At 44.4% G+C, this 22003-nt stretch overlaps 1 protein-coding gene across 1 annotated transcript in view; it reads left to right on the top strand.

The window, feature by feature from the left end:
- The first annotated feature begins 12702 nt into the window (after nt 1–12702).
- Sbf2 (SET binding factor 2) overlaps nt 12703–22003 on the top strand; it is a 292547-nt gene continuing 283246 nt past the window's right edge. Inside the window, exon 1 of the mRNA XM_029535769.1 lies at nt 12703–13079. Coding sequence (XP_029391629.1) covers nt 12843–13079 — 237 coding nt within the window. The 5' untranslated portion in view covers nt 12703–12842. The remainder of the gene's footprint in view (nt 13080–22003) is intronic.

Raw genomic sequence — 22003 nt, 5'->3', positions numbered from 1 at the left:
CGGGAGACGGGTGGGATGCATGGATAACCAAAACCCTGGATTTGGGGAGCTGTGACCTCAATGGGCCGCGCCCCCTGCCGGCTTAGCACCTGACTGAGTCTCGACCTCCATCTGTGCCTGCAGGGTACACCTGGAAGGGAGAAGCTCAGTCTCCAGTGACCAAGACTGAGGAGTTTCTTGATAGCCAGTACGATTTCGTAATAAGGGCAGAACTGGGAACAGCTGAATTGGAAACTGGGGTTTGGAGAGGGTAGTTATCTGAAGATTCAGAACTCACATTCCTATTTGGAAATACAGGAATAGCCAAAATTAGGAAGAGAGATATTTTTGTTTCCTTCCTTGTGATACTATTATCCCTTATAAGGCTATGACCTGCGAGTCGGCCTGGCTGCCTTCATTCATCCATTCTAAACGTGAGGATTGACTGACTGGGAGCACACTAATGCCTCACATATGTTAATCACTTTACAGTTGACAAATCCCAGCCAGATCCCAATCGCTTTTGATCTCTACACACACTCCCGAGCTGGTGTTCTCTTGAATAAAAGTGAAGTGCTGAGAGGATAAGTATATTGCCCAGTCACACTAAAGGTAGGAAAGCTGTAGAGCGGCCCGGTTTTCTGGCTGGGGTCACCGTTCTCATGGGGGGTGGGGGAGAGGAGAATGCCGGCCCCCGCCCAGAGATATGTGCTAATTCCCGATGAATCAGTTTGAACACGTTTGCCTCGGGCTGGTGCTCTTCACAGATCCTTGAGTTCACTTTCTTCCCTTCTAGGGCCAAACTGGGCGACAGGCGCAGCTCCGCGTGCAGGTCTCCCGGAAGGTCACGAAGCTAAAGATATGACCTACGCCAGCTCCTAGCCCCCAGCCCTGGTGATGTGGACACAGACAACTCATGTCCTTTTCCTGAGGACCCCGGCAGATCTCCCAGCGTCCTACCTTATCTGCCTTTAAGTGTTAGACCAAGAGCAAAACCGGCTAGGCATTATCCCGCGGACCTTGCTCACAGCGCAGACCGTGCTAAGCACTGCTGGTTAAGCCCGTTTGTCATCATCCAGACACCATGGACATTGCACCTGGGGGAAAAATGGCCACACTGAGATTACTTATCCTCCTAGAACTGCAAAACTAAGTTCCCCCTTGGGCAGGGGACAGATTCCCAGGTTCTGCTTCTGGTAGGGGCTTGGGACACGGATGTTAAAAGAGCTGCAGCTAGGCGAACTGGCCCGCCTTAGGGCCTTCTGGGCCGCGGGACAGTCACCGCAGCAGCCCTGGCCAGGCGCTAGCCTGTCAGCACCAACAAGCACAGGTAGCACAGGGCGCTGCGTGGGTTCCCAGGAACCCTAGAATTTGACCATAGTTTTTTCTCACTTCTGTCCCTTTCTGTACCCTTCCTTTCATTTCATCCCCGGATTGTCTGTTGACACCGCGGCTGTCAGTCTCTTTGAAGATGCGACATACCTGTCACCAACTTGTGGCCCAGGCCACATCATGTTTTACTTTCATTTCCTTGACCCAGTCTGTCCAAGTCAAGGGCAGCCCAGCATTGGCCCGCAGCCAGGGCTAGTCTCGTGAGCTGGACTCCTTGGCTCTAGTCTCTACCAGCCTTGGGTGTGTGTGGGGTGGGGGTGGGGGTGGGGTCTGTCTGAAGAAAAATCCTGCCGCCTGGGCTTCCTCTTTGAGGAAACTCGGTGACCTGGAGTTAGCTCTGGCTTGGGACACGATCGCCAAATATGCTCTTAGCCGACACTTTATTATTATTATATTGTTGTTGTTAGGTTAGGGTCCCCTGTAGCCAGGCTGAGCTAAAACTCACTGGCTAGAAGATGACCTTGAACTCCTGATCTTTCTGTTCCACCTCTAATCAACTGAGCTATACCCCAAACCCCTTAAAATTCTTTTAAAGCCACAGGTGGCTTCAACAAGGAAGCAAACAGAACCCAAAGGTGGAAGGAGGGACTCCCTGGTTTTGGCTCCACCGAGCTCCTGTGTGTGCGCCAGTATAAGGCACTGTGCCAAGAATCCCCACCTGAGCGCCTTGGCACGCACCTTATCAGACTGGGTGCCCTTCGCCGTGGTGGCACTTAAGAGATTGTTGCCTGAGAGCCAAGCCAATTCTTTTTTTAGGTGAGATTCCAGACTGGCAACTCGGAGAACTTTGTTAGAAAAATCTTAGAAAGCGTGTGTATGATTGTGGTTTGCGTGGGTGGGGAACCTCTGCCAATGTGCTCCCCAAAGTGCTAAAGGGCGTAAGCGGGAAATAGATGAGGAATTCACCGCGTCTGGGTATGTACTTCACCCTTCCTGTAAAAATGAGTGGCCTTGCTTAATCACCAGGACAGGAGGAAAGGAGATCACTAGAACAAATTTTGGGTTCAAGGTCTAGAAACAAGGCGGCAGGTCTAGAAACAAGGCGGCAGGGGCTCCTTCCAAGATGCTTTTGCACCCATTCAAGTTCAGTGATTGTAACTTCACATTGAGCAAGAAAGGGAGGAAGGCAGATGGAGGGAGGGGCTGGGTGGGAGAGGAGATAGAGAGGGAATGGGGGGGGCATTCAGGATCAGGTTGGGGAGGGGCAGGAGGATGGCCAGATGGCCATGAGAATGAATGGAAGTCTGCAGCTGACAGGGTTGGGGGGTGGAGGACATCTCCAGGAAGAGACAGAGACTTGGGAGAAGGTAGGCACCCAAGAATCAATGGGGCTGACCTTAGCTGTGACTTATAGCACTGGGGACATGGAACCTGAAGAGGGAGGCCATCTCCTGTGGCCAGGTAGGAACCCCAATGGAGGGATAGGGACAGCATTCCACCATAAAACTTTTAACCCCAAATTTATCCTGTCTAAAAGGACAGGGGATGGAGCAGAGACTCAGGAATGGTCAACCAATAACTGGCCATCTTGAGGCCCATCCAGTGGACAAGCACCAATCCCTGACACTAATAATGTTACCCTGTTATGCTTGCAGACAGGAGTCTAGGGTGGCTGTCCTCTGAGAGGCTCCACCCAGCCACTGACTCAGACAGATGCAGACACCCACAGCTAAACAGGTTATGGAGCTTGGAGACTCTTATGGAAGAATAGGAAGAAGGATTGTGGCCCCTAAAGGAATAGGAACTCCACAGAAAGACCAACAGAATCATCTAGCCTGAAAACCCTTGGCGCTCTCAGAGTCTGAACCACCAACAAAAGAGCATACATGGACTGGATCCAGGTCTCCCCTCACATATATAACAGATGGGGCAGCTTGGCCTTCATGTGGATCCCAAACAACTGGTTGGGGGCTATCCTAAAAGCTGCTGCCTGTATGTGGGATATGTTCTTCTAGCTGGACTGCCTTGTCTGGCCTCAGTAGGAGAGGATGTGTCTAACCTCATAAAGACTTGATGTGCCAGGGTAGGGTGATGCCCAGAGGGTTCTTACCCACTCGGAGGAGAAGAGGAGGGAGGTGGGGAAAGGATTATAGGAGGGGATGACCCGGAAAGGGGGGGCAGTGAGAAGAACGTAAAGTGAATAAGTAAAAAAAAAGTAATAATAAATAAAATGTAAAAAGTTGTTTTGGTAAAAAAAGAAAGGAAGGAAGGAAGGAAGGAAGGAAGGAAGAAAGAAAGAAAGAAAGAAAGAAAGAAAGAAAGAAAGAAAGAANAAGGAAGGAAGGAAGGAAGAAAGAAAGAAAGAAAGAAAGAAAGAAAGAAAGAAAGAAAGAAAGAAAGAAAGAAAGAAAGAAAGTTTAAAACCTTTCTGGCAAGAAAATAGAAAGGAAACAATCCTGGTTAATGAAGAGTCATTCTGTGTGTGTGTGTGTGTGTGTGTGTGTGTGTGTGTGTGTGCCCAAGGATTCTTATGTTGTATTGTCTTTTGTGTCTGACATGCATTTAATGCCATATATATATATATATATATATATATATATATATATATATATATATATATATAATATTTCAAAAGCTTGCTGAATAATGGCATTTCAATGTCTTCCTCACATTCCAACTGAATTATTTTTAGGCCCTAAATCTGAACTTAATTCTTTGCAACATTTGGAGGTTTTGTTTTGAACTGTGGTTTTATTTTTTAATTATAGTATATACACAGTCCCTAACACTAGGGTCATTATACTCAGGTCTTTAGAAAAGTAATGAGAAACAATAAATAGTACTAATGACGTTAGTGAGTAACACAAGAGCAGCTGAGTGTACTGCACAGTGTTCTCGGACGCCTCTTTTCAGACAGGAAATTTTATGATGCACTTTTATTCATGAGGCACAAAATGCCTGTTGAGCTTAGGGCTTGTTTACAACATTCTCTTGAAAACAAGGTTCAAGATGCATCCTGAAGTCATAATACCAAGTGGTTTACAAAGAGGACACAATCAGTTTTGCGGATTTGGTCTCCTAGGAATAAGTAAGGCAGGATGCAAAGCCCAGGGCATTTTCCAGGGATCTGACTTCTCACAGGACCTAATGAAAATATAGATTCTTCCCAGAAAATGTATGTGCACATAAAACCAACTAAGTATAAAGTGGGTATACAATGACTATCAGAAGATGGGCCAGGTTAAAAACTAACACCACATAATAACACTCTATCTGTAATTTCTATCTCATTTGGAGTGGCAGAAACAGGAAGCTTATTAACCCCTGTCTTTAAGGCAGAGCATAAAGAAAAGTAATGTGTTTGCTTCTCTTCTTCCTTTTCCTTCTCCTCCTTTACTTCATGTATGTGAAGCAAATGTTCTACCACCAATCTGTATTCCTAACTTCTGTACAAAATAGGCAAGTAGAGATAGCCTTTGCACATGATAGGACCAGATGCTAAACCTCACTAAACTTTAAAGAGAGTAACTTGTTATGGGATAACTGCAAGAGAATACAGACAAGGCAACAGCCATAGAGAAGGCCATCCTACTAACACAGGCTAGAGAAGGCTAGCCTACTAACATCAGGAACAGAACGAGATCAACAGACTCCAGGAGAAATTTATTACAGATGGGACAATGATTAGGATTTGCAAATAAAATGCCACCACCTCCTATCCTCTAGGCGGGAATTCTGTATTACTATCAGATTATGAAGACCTTGTTAAAGGCATGCAATGCTTGAAAGGTTATTAGCCCTTTCCTAGATGGGAACTGTTTGTGAATTAGGTACCCAATACTGTGCTGAGTCTTGAACACACAGTAGGGATGCATGCAAACGATTCTTTCTCTCTATAAGCTTACAGTCTTGCGGGTAATCCACCATAGACAAACTTATAGACCATGCATAAAAATGAGTACATCACTGTAAATCCCACTAAGTCATCCAGAGAAAGGCAAGAGGGACCTAACCCCACAGACGGAAGAGGGACCTAACCCCACAGACAGAAGAAAGAATATACATAAGCAATATCCCAGAGGTGAGAAAATTTTAGTTGAGTAGAGAAAGTGGGAGGAGGTAAATTTGTCTGTATTATACTAGGGAAGAAGAGAGGAATAAAGAGAGATTAAGCAGAGGGGCTGAAGAGATGGCTCAGTTTATGCTTTTTATAGAGGACCTGGGGTCAGTTCCTAGCGTGTCCATGGTGGCTGACAATCTTCTGAGCTCCTGTTCCAGGTCATCTGTCTCCTTATGACTTCCTGGGGTATAAGGCACACATACGGTACTCTTATATACACTCAAGTAAAACACTCATATCATTCATATATACAAAGGCAGAAATAAATAAACCTTTTTCAAAAAAAAGAGGTCATAAAGGAAGTGTGGCAACACATGCCTGTAGATGGAACATTTGGAAGGTCAAGGATTCAACAAGATGAAAGTGAAACTCTGTCTCAAAACCCACCATCCCCCTACAGGAATCCGAGTACCTGGGGTGCATTTGGACTCTGAGAGCTATTGATGACTGTAGTTATAGAATGAAAATGACGCCCATAGGCTCATATGTTTGTAATCTTAGTCCCCAGTTGGTGGGACTGTTTTGGAAAAATTAGGAGGTGTGACCTCGTGGAGGAAGATGTGTGTGTCACTGTGGGTGGGCTTTGAGGTTTTAGAAGCCCACACCATTCCCAGTTAGCTTTTTGCCTCCTGCTTGCAGATCAGAATGTAAGCTCTCAGCTAGTGCTGTAGTACTGTGCCCGTCCGCCCGCCCACCTGCCCGCCTGATCACCTGATGCCGTGGTCCCTGACATCGTGGTCATGGGCTTTCCCTCTGAAACTCCAGCTACCCAAGCAACTGTGTCTTCTATACGTTGCCTTGGTCATGATATCTTAGCACAGTAATGAAAAGGTAACTAAGACAGGGAGTTTGAAAACAGGGGAGAAATGATTTGATACATACTTATCCCAAAGATCCTTTTGTCCTGAAAAACTAACAATAAGATTTCAGAAATTTAAAAAAAATCCATTTTATAAACAAAATTTTAAAAGATAGTTGTGAGTGTTGAACACGATCATCCACTCCTGTAATTCTGACACTCAGGAGGTTGGGGCAGGAGGATTGTGAGCTTGGGCTAAACAGTGAGATCATCTCAACGATAATGACAACCACCAACTAACCAAACCACCAAGTAACCAAAGGTTACTTGATGGTTGCAGCTCAGTGGCACAGCATGCGCTGAAATGCACAAGGCTCTGGGTCCTATCGTCAGCTCCAAAATACCAACCACAAAAGTAGAATATCATCTTGACAGTGAATGTGGTGGATGGGCTAGAGAACAGGAAGGGAAGAGGATGGTAGCACCCAGGATAGATTGTGCACCTGACCTCCTCCCGTCCACACCCCCACCCTCCTCCAGGGTGCGCACACACTGCACCAACACAGCCAGCTTTGTGGAACCGCACCCTGCTCAGGTTCATGGGCCTGCACTCAGAGGAGCCTGCCCTTCTTTTAATCTTCCCCTGAAGCTCTTTTCAAAGTCTTAACTTTTGAAAGTCCTTCACTTTCGTTTTGCATTGGACTCTGCAAATTATGTAGCCAAGGCTTGTTCAGCAAACATGCAATCTAAGTAAAAGCAGCCTGTAAAACCTCACAGTACCTATTTATACTGTAGCCACTGCAGTCACTGCAGTCACGGGTGCTCCAAATGAATGTCAAGATTCAATGGTCTAGGACACACTCCGGCAGCCATCTCTGAAGTTCTTGTCCCTGCACCCCAAACATAGTTCAAAGTGAAAACAGTGTACTTAGTACACAAATTTAATTTTAAGACAGCCTGCTTTTATCTTTAGGTTTTATATATAGGGGCTTGGGATGTAGCTCAGTTGATAAAGTGCTTGCCTTATATACATGAGACCTTGAGTTTGGTATACACCTGTAATCCCACCAGAGGGGTAATCAAGAGGATCAGAAGTTCAAGGTCATTGCTGAGTGCTTGGCAAGTTTGAGGCTAGCCTGGGATCTTTTAAAAAACTATATATATATATATATATATATATATATATATATATATGTGTGTGTGTGTGTGTGTGTGTGTGTGTGTGTGTGTGTTTTCCATATATATTTTACATACATGGACTCAGTGAACAGAGACCCAGGTAAGGAAGGATCAAGATGGGAGATGACAACGGTGTGCGGGTGAGGTGGATACATGGGAGGAGGAGCAGTTAGACTGAATGATGAACCGAATGTGGGACTGAGAAAGACTGACTGGTATCAAGGCTAGCAGTCATTAAGACTCTTGCTGAGGCCACTGCATGGTTAGAGATGTGGCAATGGATCAGGGAACCTTCCTCCTCCCTCCTCCCCGCCGCAGCTCTCAGGCTCCTTTTGTTATGGGTTACTAGAGGCAATTTGAACCCCCCCCGTCATGCCTGCAAGGACATATGGTCAAATCCAACTTTCATATTGCCTCCCTGAACTGTAGTGGCTAACCACTGGAAGCACTTGAAATGACTGTTCAGTTAAACCACTCACCCCCACTACAGCCCACTGGAGGAGTACCAGGGTGAGAAATCTTCCTCACTTGTAATCAGCTCCATTTTGTCTTCTAAGGCAAAGTGTGAGACTGTCATCTGTCTCACAGCTCAGCCTGTGCTGAAGCCTGAACCTTGCAGCTCCCCCAGCCTTCAGCAAAACAAATCTGGGCTTGCTTTGTTCTCTCTCTTGGTAGCGAAAGGTGGTGGTAGTTATCTTAGGGGATGGGATGGCCTTCAGCCAAGCGCAGCAATCACGCTGCCTTGTCCGGGCTTATCAGTTTCAGCAGCCTGGCAGCTGTTGGGTGAGAGAGCAAAGTAGCTTCAGTGAATGCTAACATGTTCATGTGTAGATAGGGACGCGTAGTATCTTCAGGCTTTTACCTCCGGATGGGGTGGGGGAATCTCATTTACAAAGCAGCCATTTAAGTGTCCACCAGTCTACCTAAGACCTTTGTTTGTTTGTTTGTTTTTCAAGGCAGGGTTTCTCTGTATAGCCCTGGCTGTCCTGGAACTCACTCTGTAGACCAGGCTGACCTCGAACTCAGAAATCCACCTGCCTCTGCCTCCCAAGTGCTGGGATTAAAGGCATGTACCACCACTGCCGGGCCATGACCTTAATAGAATAAATATACCTAGGAAGGTAGTGCTTGATTCTAGGTTTGGAAAAAAACTTTGATAAATAAAAAGAATTAAACTTGCAGGGTGAGAATGTAGCTTCATTGGAGGAACAGTGATTACCGCAGGTTTTATGCCTGGTGTCAGAACAAAAACACCAATATTTGCAAATGGCGAATTTAAACAACACGCATTTAAAAAGAAAAAAGTAAATGGGGGCTGGGGATCTGGCTCAGTGGTTAGAACTTGATTTTTCATCCAGGGAACGAGGTCAGTTCCCAGAATCCATGCTGGGTCGCTCTTACACCCTCTTCTGGTCAGCACAGGCACACATATACATATGTACACATACACACACACACACACACACACACACACACACACACACACACACACTAAACATAGATCTAAAAAAAGGGGTAAAATAGGAACCCTACCATTACAAAGTCAACTCAAAATGAATCAAAGGCCCAAATATAAGAGCTATAGGGCTGGTGAGATGGCTCAGTGGGTAAGAGCACCCGACTGCTCTTCCGAAGGTCCTGAGTTCAAATCCCAGCAACCACATGGTGGCTCACAACCATCTGTAACAAGATCTGACTCCCTCTTCTGGAGTGTGTGAAGACAGCTACAGTGTACTTACATAAAATAAATAAATAAATCTTAAAAAATAAAAAAAAAAGAAAGCATGTGTTTTTAAAAAAAGCTATAATTGTCGATTGCTTACACAGAAGTAGAGCTTCATGATCTTAAATTCAATAATGGATTCTTAGATATGACACAAAAATCATAGAAAACCAATGAAAAAGTTTGGACTTTATCAGAGCTGAATACTTTTGAGAGCCAAACAACAAGATCAAGAACATGGCATGGCAGTCTTCAGAATACTGTAGAATTTATATTTGATAGGGGTCTCATCCTTAGAGTGTTCCAAACACAACAAAACCAAACCGGGCTGTGCCTGGGCTATGGCTCAAAAGAACAGAGCTTGCCTAGCACTGGGGAAGCCAAGGGTTAGACCCTTAGTAGGGTGAGATGAGGGTGTGGTTATGAAAAGAACTTGAATAGACATTTCTCCAAAGAAGATTCTGAAATGGCTCATATACACAGGAAAATATGCTGAACATCATGAGTCATTAAAGAAATAAAAATCAAGAAGACAGTAAGACATTCACCCAGATAGGCCTGGTGGTAAATTCCATGCTGTTAACCCCAGTACTGGGGGGTGGGAGTTAGGCAGGAGGACCCAGAGTTCAAGGGCAATCTAGGTCACAGATTGAGGTCTCTAGTGAAACCCTGTCTCAAGAGCAACAACCAGGGTTAATAATTCATACCTATTTATCCAAGTAGTGGTGGCACACGCCTTTAATCCTAGTACTCAGGAGTCGGACGTCAGCCTGGTCTACAGAGTGAGTTCCAGGACAGCCAAGACTACACAGAGGAACCCTGCCTCAAAAAGCAAGCAAGCAAGCAAGCAAACAAAACAAAACAAAACAAAACAACAAACAACATCCCAAAGAAACAGAAAGAATCCATACCTATTAAGATGTCTATAATATTAAAACAAAAAAACAGGAAAACAAGTCTTGACAAAGATATAAAGTTAAAATCCTTGATCAGTGCTGAGAGGTAAGATCACTGTGGAAGTCATCATGGAAAACAGTTGCTGGTTCCTCAAAATTAAACAGAGAATTACCGCCTGTAATTCAGTACTGTCCAGTAGTGCTGTCCCTAAGGATATACCAATGGAATTGCAAACTGATGTTCACATACTTTCTATACATGGTCATAGTGCCAGTACCCATAAAGTAGAGACAATGCCCCAACCTACCAGTGGATAAAGCATGGGTCACACAGACAGTGGAGGGGAATGTAGGACTGATGCTCCAATGTAATACCAGGCAGTACTGACAATACAGTAGGGTTAGAACTAGGGAACAATGGGCTGGAGAGATGGCTCAGTGGTTAAGAGCACTGACTGCTCTTCCAGAGGTCCTGAGTTCAAATCCCAGCATCCACTGAAGACAGCTACAATGCACTTAAGTAAATAAAATAATACATTAAATAAATAAAATATTTTTTAAAAAAGAACTAGGGAACAATAAAGCAAACAGGATTCTTAGACAAAATGGTACATACTTTATAAATCAAGCTATAGGAAGTATCTACAATGGGCAAACTTATAGAATCAGAAAGTAATGGGGTTATAGCCAGGACCTATGGAAATAGTTATGTCTGTTTAATGGACTTGGGGTGAAGAAAATGTTTGAAACTAGACAGATATGGTCGTTGTCCACAAGGTATTAAATATTTTTAATAGTTTATATGTATGGATGCTTGGATGTTTGTGTGCCACATGCATGCCTGCTGCTGGAGGAAGCCAGAAGAGGGTATTGGATCCTGTGCAAATGGAGTCACACATGGTTGTGAACTGTCCCTGTGGCTGCTGGGAATCAAATCCGGTCCCCTGGAAGGGCAGGCAGCACAGTGCTCGCAACTGCTGCGTCATTTCCCCAGACCTTATCCCAAATTAAAAAACAAAAACAAAAACAAAAAAAAAGTAAAATCGAGGGAACAAATCCCCGCATTAATAGTTTATATGGAATCCATGCCCTACCAGCTAACTTCAGAGAACATAATCAGGGCAGTCACAGGAGGACAACGCTGACAGAATAGGGAAGGACTTTCTACCATGGCTGTTAAGCAGTGGAATGGCAGTCTGTAGAGGAAGTGAGATTACTCTTTACTGAAAAAGTAGAGGAAGAGCTCCCAGGGAAGCTCCCAGGAAAGTTACCAGGTGTGGCAGGTTGTTTTGCTTGCTTTCATTATTTTGAACACTAACCTAGTTTTCATCACCACAGGCATTCTGATTCCATCTGACTAGAAGCTGAATACAAAAGGAGGTCCTGAGTTAAAGTACCCCTTCCCTTTCAATTCTTCTAGCATAGCCCAACCCTCTCAGACATGAGCTGGAAGGTCTGGCCTTTTGCTGTCGATATAGCTTAATGGTAGCAGGCTTGCCCAGCATGTAGGAGGCCCTAAGTTCAATTTCCAACGCGGAAGCGGGAAAGGGAACGATGGCCCAGAAGAGAGAACTAGTCAATCAGAGTAGCTGAGACTATGACCCTTTGGACTCTGAGTTGCACTAGGCACGTTAGAACCTATTGCGTACAATCTATGAAGGATCAAACCCTCAGTGAACGATGGCCTCACGATCACTTCTAAACCACAGGTTCTGAAAACTTCAGTCTTAGTTCAAATACATACACTACTGCTAAAATTTCATGATCATTAAGTAACAAAGTTAAAAAAAAAAAAAAGTGACAAAGTAAACTCATTCAAGTGCGCCAGCCAAACTAGAAAATATCGGTAGGAGACATTTCTTAAAAACGGAATCGACTTGAGTGCTCTCTAGACTGGACGAAGAGAGAATTCATTCTGTGGAGTGTTTGCAGTAGAGCAACTTGAAGTTAACACCTGCTTCAGTCAGAAATGTCCTGAGACAGTGAAAAAGGCAGTGAAAGTTAGGCAGGCGGGGCTCCCCGGGGAGAGACCGGCCCATTTCAGGAGGATCCCGGGGATGCCCCTGTTCCTAGGTGGAATAACTCCCTGGGGCACTCAGAGGAAAGCCCAAGCTGACCGCCCCCAGCCCAGGCAGCCCAGAAACCAGAGGCGCCTCTGAAGATTGCGCAAGTCTTTTCCTCCCCCGCCAGCTCGGTGGCATGTTTCTAAAATTCCCATCTGCACAACATAAACAGGAAACGTGCAGCAAAAAAGCCTTGGCGGTGCAAATTCCAAGCTTCCAGCCGAGGGCGGGAGAATTTCATCCGTGCTGCCGGTGGCAGCAAGCAGCAGCAGCAGAGAACAAACTTTCCAAGTGACCCCGCGCCCCTCCATCCCCTTTTCCCCCCAACTGCAAAAGGGAGATGGCGGAAGGAAGGACCCCTGCTCCAGGAAAATGAAGAACGGGGCGGGGGTGGGGGGCGTTGAGGCAGCAGCTGGGCCTCTAAGAGCCCGGCTTCGGTGGCGGCACGTGGCCAGGCCGCGCCGGGCCGCCCACCTCGCGAGCCGCGTGTCCCAGCGGCCTCCGGGCGCCCCGTGGGTTCGCGGACGCCGGGCACCGGGTCGTCGAGCCCTCTCGGGTGGGGCGGGGGAGGGGCGGGCGCGAGGCGCGGCGCAGGCGCAGTGCGCGCCTCGGTTGTCAAACATGGCTGAAGCGCCGCTGCTACCGCTACAGCCGCCGAAGGGAAAATGCTGAGCTCGCCCGGGCCGGGTGGGCGGCGGCGGCGGCGAGGGCGGCGACGGGAACCCGCTTCCCGGGCGCGGCGGCGGCGGTCATGGCCCGGCTGGCCGACTACTTCATTGTGGTAGGCTACGACCACGAGAAGCCAGGTAAGGGTGTGGGGCGGGCGCCGCCCCCGGGCTTCGCCTCCGCCCCCGGCAGCCGTCCAGTGGGCTCGGCGGGGCCGGGCGTCGCGGCTGGGAGGCGGGGAGGCGGGAGGGCCGGGTCCCGCGGCGGAGGAGCGGCGGGTCGACTGGTGTCGGCCTTCGCGGCGCGACCGAGCCTGGCTGCGGTGGGCGTGTGTGAGGGAACCGTCGCACGGCGGTGGCGGGGCTAGGCCGCGGCGCTGCGGCCGGGGACCGGCGGGACGGACCGGTGGCGAGCCTGCCCGCGCGCCGCCACGCGCTTCTGCGGAGGCGGCTGGCACCCGGGACCGCGCCCTCGTGCCGCACGGAGGAGTTGGGAGGGCGGGAGCACACTGGACGAGGCTCCTAGGGATACACTGTGTCCCGCATCCTGAATACGAGTGACGCTGGGGGCAGTCCTCCCGGAAAGGAAGTGCCGAGAGTCCAGCGCTGCCTCCCGCCGGCCCGGGGTGTGTGTGTTGGGGGAGGGGGAGGCTCGGACATCCCGGCCGAACGCCGGGTACTTGGAAAGGCCAAAGCATCCGAGCACTTTGGAACATTTCTAGGGAAATTGTTTCAGGACCCGTGTGTCGGCATTCCAGAATGAAATGACTCTCTTCTAAGTAAAGAGAGCCGGGCGACCACTACAGGTGCTCTCTTTCACTTAGCTCTCACGTGTTTTGATTGTTCTCTCTCTCTCTCTTTTTTTTTTCCGTCCGAGAATTTTTCACAAGGAACAGTTTGGTGCTTTTTACACTTCTGTGGACTGGCACAACCAGAAGTATACAGACGTATACAGGATTCACGCACGTTTATTTTCGTATTTGTATCTCTTTGTGTTACTGTATATAGATAAGTGGGATGTACTAACAAGATTATTGTAGAGCAGGGGAAGCTCCAGTCTCACACTTGCAAGGGATTTTAGATACCAGCGCTCCATCCCCTTCCATGTCCCCGGAGGTGCTTAGGTTGCGCTTTGCTGATTGTTAGTCGTTGATAGATAGCACCAACGTACCATTGTTCTGCCCACCTCTTTTTATTATTTATCCTTAAGGATTTATTTCAGAGAAGGGAGCCTTCACATTCTTTTCTCAACACTACCTAATTGGGGTCATTTAAGAGAAGCAGGCTCTTGCTGGGCAAGCCTGGAGACCTGAGCCATGAAAAGGAGCCAGACAAGAACTGGTCGCTCAGAGTTGTCCTCTGACCTTCCTGTGTGTGTCCTAGCATGCATGCCCGCTCCCACCATGATCACACACAGTAAATCAAAAGAGAAGACATTGGGCTGTATTTGGAGACTCTTCTGGCTGCTCCAAAATGCCCTGCCCTTTCTTAGTAAGTTTTCAGTCTCTTACCAAGGTGGCATAGTCTGTCAGTCTGGTAAGATCGCCAGTGTGGAGAAAAAGTTTTATTTTTCACCTTGTTTTATTTTTAGTTACATTGTTCTTCACCCACAACAATTTTATTTTATTTTATTTTATTTATTTATTTTTGAGACAGGGTTTCTCTACAGAGCCCTGACTGTCCTGGAATTCCTATGTAGACCAGGCTGGCCTTGAACTCATAGATATTTGCCCTCCTCCCACACCCACAACAATTTTGAAACAGTAACAAACTTGAAAAAGTTGTAAATATGGTACATAATTATTGTTGTTTTATTTTTCGAACATTTTAAGAGGAAGCTGCTGACTGACCTTATGCTCTGTCACTCAGAATGGTTTATCGCGAATTTTATACAAACAGGAACATTGGTCTACACAATGGCAGTGTAGTTATCAAAATAGGAAATTCAGGACTGGAGAGATGGCTCAGAGGTTAAGAGCACTGGCTGCTCTTCCAGAGATCCTGAGTTCAATTCCCAACAACCACATGGTGGCTCACAACTATCTGTATTGGGATCTGATGCCCTCTTCTGGTGTGTCTGAAGACAGCTACAGTGTACTCACATAAAATAGATAAATAATTCTTTACAAAATAGGAAATTCATGCTGACCCAGTATTTTACTTAATTTGGGTTTTGGTGATTATGCTATTAATTTAATAATTGGTCAGTACAGTTAAGTGCTGCAGTGTTTCGTTTTCTTCTTAGTCTCTCAATATGGATCAGTCCCTTCACCTTTTTCCGTGGTCTTCTCACTTTTGCTGATTATAGGTTGGTTACGTTTGTTGTGTGGTACATATGCTTGGGCCAGTGTGTCACAGCAGCGGTGCTCACTGTGTCTTGTCAGGGAGTACACACTTTCCCTTTGACTGTAATCAGCGTCTGCCAGGCTGGCCTACTAACAGAGGTAGTCCTTTTTTTTTTTGATCATGCTCTGATCTCCCACTTAGGGTTACTCCCTTATGAAGTAGTCTCCTCACTCTCACTTTTTTTTTGCATTTTTAAAAAAAGATTTATTTATTTCATGTATGTATCAGACACACTAGAAGAGTGCATTGGATCCCCTTTACAGATGGTTGTGAGCCACCATGTGGTTACTGGGAGTTGAACTCAGGACCTCTAGAAGAGCAGTCAGTGCTCTTAAACACTGAGCCATCTCTCCAGCCCAGTTTCTTTGCATTTTAATGCTCCAGGCAAGTTTGCTCCTCCTGCTTTGACCCAGGGTCTCTGACAGGATGTGCTTGGCTTTGGCCCTTCTGGATTTCCCCCTCAGTGAGCCCCACTTCTTTTTTTTTTTTTTTTCCAATTTTTTATTAGGTATTTACTTCATTTACATTTCAAATGCTATTCTCAGAGTCCCCTATACCCTCTCCCCCTCCTCCCCGCTCCCCTACCCACCCACTCCTACTTCTTGGCCCTGGTGTTCCCCTGTGCTGGGTCATATAAAGTTTGCAAGACCAAGGGGCCTCTCTTCCCAATGATGGCTGACTAGGCCATCTTCTGCTACATATGCAGCTAGAGACACAAGCTCAGGGGGTACTGGTTAGTTCATATTGTTGTTCCACCTATAGGGTTGCAGACCCCTTCAGCTCCTTGGGTACTTTCTCTAGCTCCTCTATTGGGGGCCCTGTGTTCCATCCGATAGCTGGCTGTGAGCATCCACTTCTGTGTTTGCCAGGCACTGGCATAGCCTCACAAGAGACAGCTCTATCAGGGTCCTGAGCCCCACTTCTATCCTATGGCTACTAGACTACTCTTCTTCCCACACTGAACAAAGGGAAGATTTCTTTCTTTCCTTTTTAAAAATGAAACTCAGAATGTGGCATAAATTATAATCTCAAGTATGAAATATATACTTTTTCTGTTATATTTTTGTATAATTTGTATTTTATTCAAGCATATTTTTTTGTGTAAAAAAATTTATGGTAACAGTTGAGTGGTTTTAAGCACTGGTGTAGTCACCACCACAATAAAGATATAGAACATTTCCTTCTCTATAAAAAGCCTTCTTATGTCTTTTTGCAGTCTGTTTCCTCCCTAGCCTCGGGTGGTTGAAGATCTGCTCTCTGTCTGTGTGTTTTTGTCTTTCTAGAGTGGCACATTAATAGAATCAGACAGTTTTTTTTTTTTTTTGAATGTTTGGCTTATTTTCTACTTAGATTCATCACTGAGATTTATCCATGTTGTATCGATTAGTAATTGTCTCCTTTCACTGCTCCCCTTTCTCTTCGATGCTGAATATCGAACCCAGGACCTCAGCCATGCTAAGCATGTACTCTGCCATTGCCCTATAATCATTGCTGAACTGTTCAGTTCCTTTCCTTTCTTTTCCTTTCCCTCTCTCCTTCCCCCTTCCCCTGTAGCTCAGACTAACCTCAAACTTATGATGTAGTTAAGGATGACCTTGAAATTCTCCTCCTTCTGCCTCTGTCTCCACTGCTGTGAGTTTAGGTGTGGACCTTCATGCCTTGTTTATGTGGTGCTAGAAATGGAGTCTGGGGCTTCCTATATGGGAAGCAAGCACTCCTATCAATTGAGCTATGTTCTAGCTTCACACATACATTGTTTCTTTATGTTGCTGTGTAAAATACAGTTTGTTCATTCATTCCTTAGTTGGTAGATATTTATGTTTTCAGATTTTGGTTATTATGAATAAAATGGATATTTGAGAGGCTTTTTGAATATTGGCATGTTTTCATTTTTCTTGGGTTAGAACTGAAAAAATTTTAAATCATGGGCAAGTATCTGCAAGTTTATATGAAATTTGTAAGCATGTTTTCCAAACTACCTGAGCTGTATAGGATAAAAATCTACAAAGTGATTTTTTTTTTAAACTATAAGTGAAGAATCAATATTTATTTTCTAACCTTTATTATATAACTACCTTCAGGAGTTAATATAGCTTTATTAATCCAACTCTCTCAAAGCTAATCAGATTATAATAATATGATGCTTATGTATAGTGATATGAAATTTGTGTGTTTAATGCCAGAGTGTTTCTGGTATTATTCAACTAGTACATTACTGTTATTTTTAAAGTGTCTTTGCCATTAAGAATAATTTTAGTTGAATTATTTTTAATTAAAATATTTTTCCTTTATTTAGTGTTATGTGTGTGCATGTGAAGATCAGAAGACAGTTTTCCAGAGTTTATTTTCTACTTCTAGCACGTGGGTTCCTGGGATTAAATTTAAGTCATTAGGCTTGGCAGCGAGAGTCTATACTTGCTGAGCCATATTGCTGACCTCAAATTTTTCTTCCTTCTTTCTTTCTTTTTCTTTTCCTTTTCCTTTCCCTTTTCTCTTCTCTCTTCTTTTCATTTTCTTTGTTTCTCTTTCTTTCTTTCTTTTTCTTTTTTTTGAGACTGAGTCTCACTATGTAGCCCTAGATGTCCTAGAACTATCTATGTAGATAACACTGACCTCAAAAACTCATAGAGACCCACTTGTTTCTGCCTCTTAAGTGCTAGGGTTAAAGGACACACACATACACACGTAAAAATGGGGAAATCTGAGGAACAATGGTGGCTTCTTATATGAGACCAGCATCCCAACAGTGATACTGTACTTACTGTAAGGATGCAACTTACATATTGAGGGAAATGAGGTAAAGGGGTCCATGGTGCTTGCTATTCCTTTAACTGTTGGTAAATCTACAACTGTGTCAACCTAAAAAGTCCAGAAACCATAAAGAAGATTAAAATATACCTTTAGTATCTTTATTTTTTTTTTAACATTGATGAGATAAGGAAGTTCTTAGTCTATACAATTTCAGAAAAACATAATTTTCAATGATAGAATTATATTTCTAAGGATCAACCTCATTGACTTTGTTATTATTGGACACTTGCTATTTTCCAGACATGTGCTTAAAATTTTATGCGAATGCTATCATTTATAAGAACAGCTTAAAATCACTTTTTTATGACAGTTTGATTTTGATAATTCATTATTTAAGACTATTTTTCAGGCATAGTGAGATGGCTCAGTTGGTAAAGTGCTTGTTGTACAATCATGAGGGCTTACTTCCTAGTACCACATAGAAATAGTGAGGCTCAGTGATGTGATGCACAGCATCTAAATCCAGTGCTCAGAGGCAGAGACAGGAGAATTCCTGGCACTTCCTGGCCAGATGGTTTAGCAGAATCAGTGTGCCTCAGGTTCAGTGAGAAGCTCTGTGTAAAGAAATTCAGTGGATAGCAATTGAGGAAGATGCCATGTTCAACTCTGGACTCCACAGTCACACACATTATCCCCCCCCTCCTTCATTTTACAACTTTATGTTTGGATGATGGTGGAATAACTAGGAAGTATAATTTGTCTGTAAAAGATGAAGTTACTTATCCAGCTACCCTCTTCTTACTATAAAAGTAAATTTGAGTTCTGAGTTAATTCTTCATATGCTTTTGTTTTTATTTTTTGTTCTACTGTTTTAGAAACAGTCCATTTAGCTAGGGATGTAGTTTAGTGATAGAGTTTTGATCTAGTATGTACAAGGACCTAAAGCTTAAGAATTGGTACAGGCAGCTGGGTGGTGGTGCCACACGCCTTTAATCCCAGCACTTGGGAGGCAGAGGCAGGTGAATTTCTGAGTTCGAGGCCAGCCTGAAATGCTTTGTAAGTTAATGTATTTCATGTGAAATAAACAAAAGATAAATTTTTGCGTAAGTGAAATAGTGAAATATATTTTGAGACTGAATTTGTGTGTGTGTGTGTGTGTGTGTGTGTACCATGGTGTATGTATAGAGGTCAGAAGACAACTTCCTGGAATGTGTTCTCTCCTACAAAGACTGTTCTGGAGATTAAACTTAGATCATCAGACTTGGTGGCACCTTCTGAGCCATCTCACTGGCTTCACAAATGTGAGTTCTTGAGAAGAAAGAATTAACAGAAATGTGTCTTCCTTCCTTCCTTCCTTCCTTCCTTCCTTCCTTCCTTCCTTCCTTCCTTCCTTCCTTCCTCTTCCCTAAACTAGGGATTGAACCTAGGAAAACACATTCTCCACCCCCCTCTTTCACCTCCCTCCCCCTCCATCCTTTGAGGGCTAAGTAAAGTTCTAACCCTGAGCTTTATGTCCAGCTCTGTTTTTTCTTTAGCCAAAGACTTTTGATGGCTAATTCTGCTTGTCAGGTTGACTCACCTGGGAAAAAGGAGCCTTAACTGAAGAACTGCTTCTATCAGATTGGCTCGTGAGCATGCGAATTGGGGGAGGGGCGTATTTTAAAATGCAAATTGATGTAGGGGTGCCCAGTGTATTGTGGATGGACCATTCTTATGGCAGGTAGGCTTGGGCTGTATAAAACAGGTAACTGAACAAGCTAGTGAGTGGGGTTCCTTCATGGTTTCTGCTTCAGTCCCTGTTTTGAGTTCCTGCCCTGCCTTCTCTGGTTGTAATTTGTAAGCCATATAAACCCTTTCTTAAATTACTTTTGGTCAGCGTTTTATCACAGCAACAGAGAAACAGATCCGGATGTTAAAGTGTACATAGAAAAAGAGTGAAGTGACATGAGTAAAACAGGTCTGTTGTACAAGGTGTGCTCTGCTTTAGGAGCGAAAAGCACAGGACCTAACCCAGTGTTTAATATTTCCCAAAACCAGAGTAGCTCTCTGTGTATTCTGTAAGTAGAAATCAGAAGTAGGCACTATGTCCACCAGGATGCTCAGGGAGTAAACACTGTATTTGGAGTTGAAGTCTAGGGAATATGAGATCCAGAAAAGGGACCTTAGGTAGACTTGACACTAATGGGATGTTCTGCTGGCCCCACAATGGGGTCTAGATACTGTCAGACATGTTGACATATGATTTTTGCTATATGGTAACAGACAATAGAGGAAGTAGGCTAATATCCTCTTAAGAGACCACATCCTAGAGAGGAGCAAAGCTCAACCTAACATGTAGGAGTAGCTATTACTCCTTCCCAGCCTACTAGAGAGCTACTCCTTGGGGAAGGGCCAGGTTTACTGGAAAGCCTTTGATTACAGACTGCCGGTCCAGTCCCCTTTTTCCTTTCCTCTTGTCCTAGCAAGTTGTGTGACCTGGTCACTCATATTTGACTTCACCTCAGTGTAGACTTGGTTTTTGACTGACCTGTTCTGCTCAGCTCTTAAGTTCTTGTGTTTATGTGGTTAGACTCTTTGGTTAGCTGTTTTCCTTTCCTTCCCACCTCCCCTTCTTTCCTTTGGTGCTGAGGTGGACTGTGCTTACTCTGTTTTTCTATGTAGCTTTGGCTCAGCTGTGTGGTTGTGATGCACTCTTTCACATGCCACTGATTTGTTTTGTATCTTATTTAAGTAGTGTATTGGCAAAACCTTAACAGAGAAAGTTGATTACTTATGCTGTCTACTTCATTACAATGTAACAGGTACTTTCTGGTTCTTTTAACGTGAAACACCAGGCCTCTAAAGTTGACAATGTTAGGAAAGCCCCTGCTTGGAAAAGCCTGGCTTGACCTCAGGGCTTCAGTTCCATTTTTTCAGTAATCTTGTAGAGTAACACATTTCTTTAATTCTGTCTCCCTGAATCAAATAATTTTCCCTTTATTTTCTGAGGCAGTGCTGAAGCAAGGCTGGAACACTGAAATGCGATTTTCTAAATAGTAAAACAAGGGTAATGCCGCGGGAGAATATCTTTCAAGTAGTTTCCTAGTTTGCTAGGTCAAGCTTTGCTCCTCTCTAGGATGGGGTCTCTTAAGGGGATATTAGCCTACTTCCTCTATTGTCTGTTACCATATGGCAAAAGTCATATGTCAACATGTCTGACAGTATCTAGATCCCATGCGGGTCCAGCAGAACATCCCATTAGTGTCAGGTCTACCTAAGGTCCCCTTTCTGGATCTCCTATTCTGGTCAAAGAGCAGTCTGATTTTTGGATAGTTGTTGTTAGAAGTATTCCTAAAGAGAGATTTCATTCCCCACTCTTCCTGAAGTCCCTGGATTGAACCAGGGCCTTGTGCATGCCAGGCAAGAGCTTTGTCACTGAGCTGTAGCTCCAGTGCCCATTCCTTCCTCCTAACAGTACCAGCTGGGCTATGGGAAAGTTAACACTAAAAGGGACTCACAAATACAGTGGGATGGGATGGGACATCTTTGTTTTTGTACCTGTTTGCCACCCATTGTCCCAGCACTGAGAAAACTGTGGTGCTCTCTGGCAACATGCTCACATCTTTCATGTGCAGATCACAGTTCAGCTGAACAATCATAACGGTTCCTATTTTTAAAGGAAAAATAAGCTTTATGAAACTATGAATTTACATTTATTCTTAAGTGATTTAATCTTTTCTGTTTTAATTTTAATCTGAAAAAATAATGATACCATTTTATTACTCTGTATGCATGAAATTAGTTGATAAAGTTTTTAAAAACAGTAGCTTAAATCTAGAAGCATCTAGATTGTGGAATGATTGGGTTGTGTAGCTAAATTGCAATGGTTTTGGAAAGCTGATATATCTTTTCTGCTTTACTCATGTAAAGCAGGGGAAAAAAATACATGTTTTTTTTTCTTCTCTTTTTTTGCTTAAACTTTTTAAGCAAAAATTAAGCAGAATAGTTAGGCCAAAACAAAGCATTCTCTTATTTTCATAGTGCATAGATTTATTGTAGGGGCTATTTTAAATGTATAATTCTATACTTCATCTTATCCAAAAGGTTCATAAGCAATGTTAAATATATAATTCTGATGAAATAGTATGATAAAATCACTGTTTACCAAGGA

This window comes from Mus pahari, chromosome 1 (assembly GCF_900095145.1).
Source record: "Mus pahari chromosome 1, PAHARI_EIJ_v1.1, whole genome shotgun sequence".
Taxonomy (NCBI): domain Eukaryota; kingdom Metazoa; phylum Chordata; class Mammalia; order Rodentia; family Muridae; genus Mus; species Mus pahari.
This window is presented reverse-complemented; position numbering and strand designations above follow the sequence as displayed.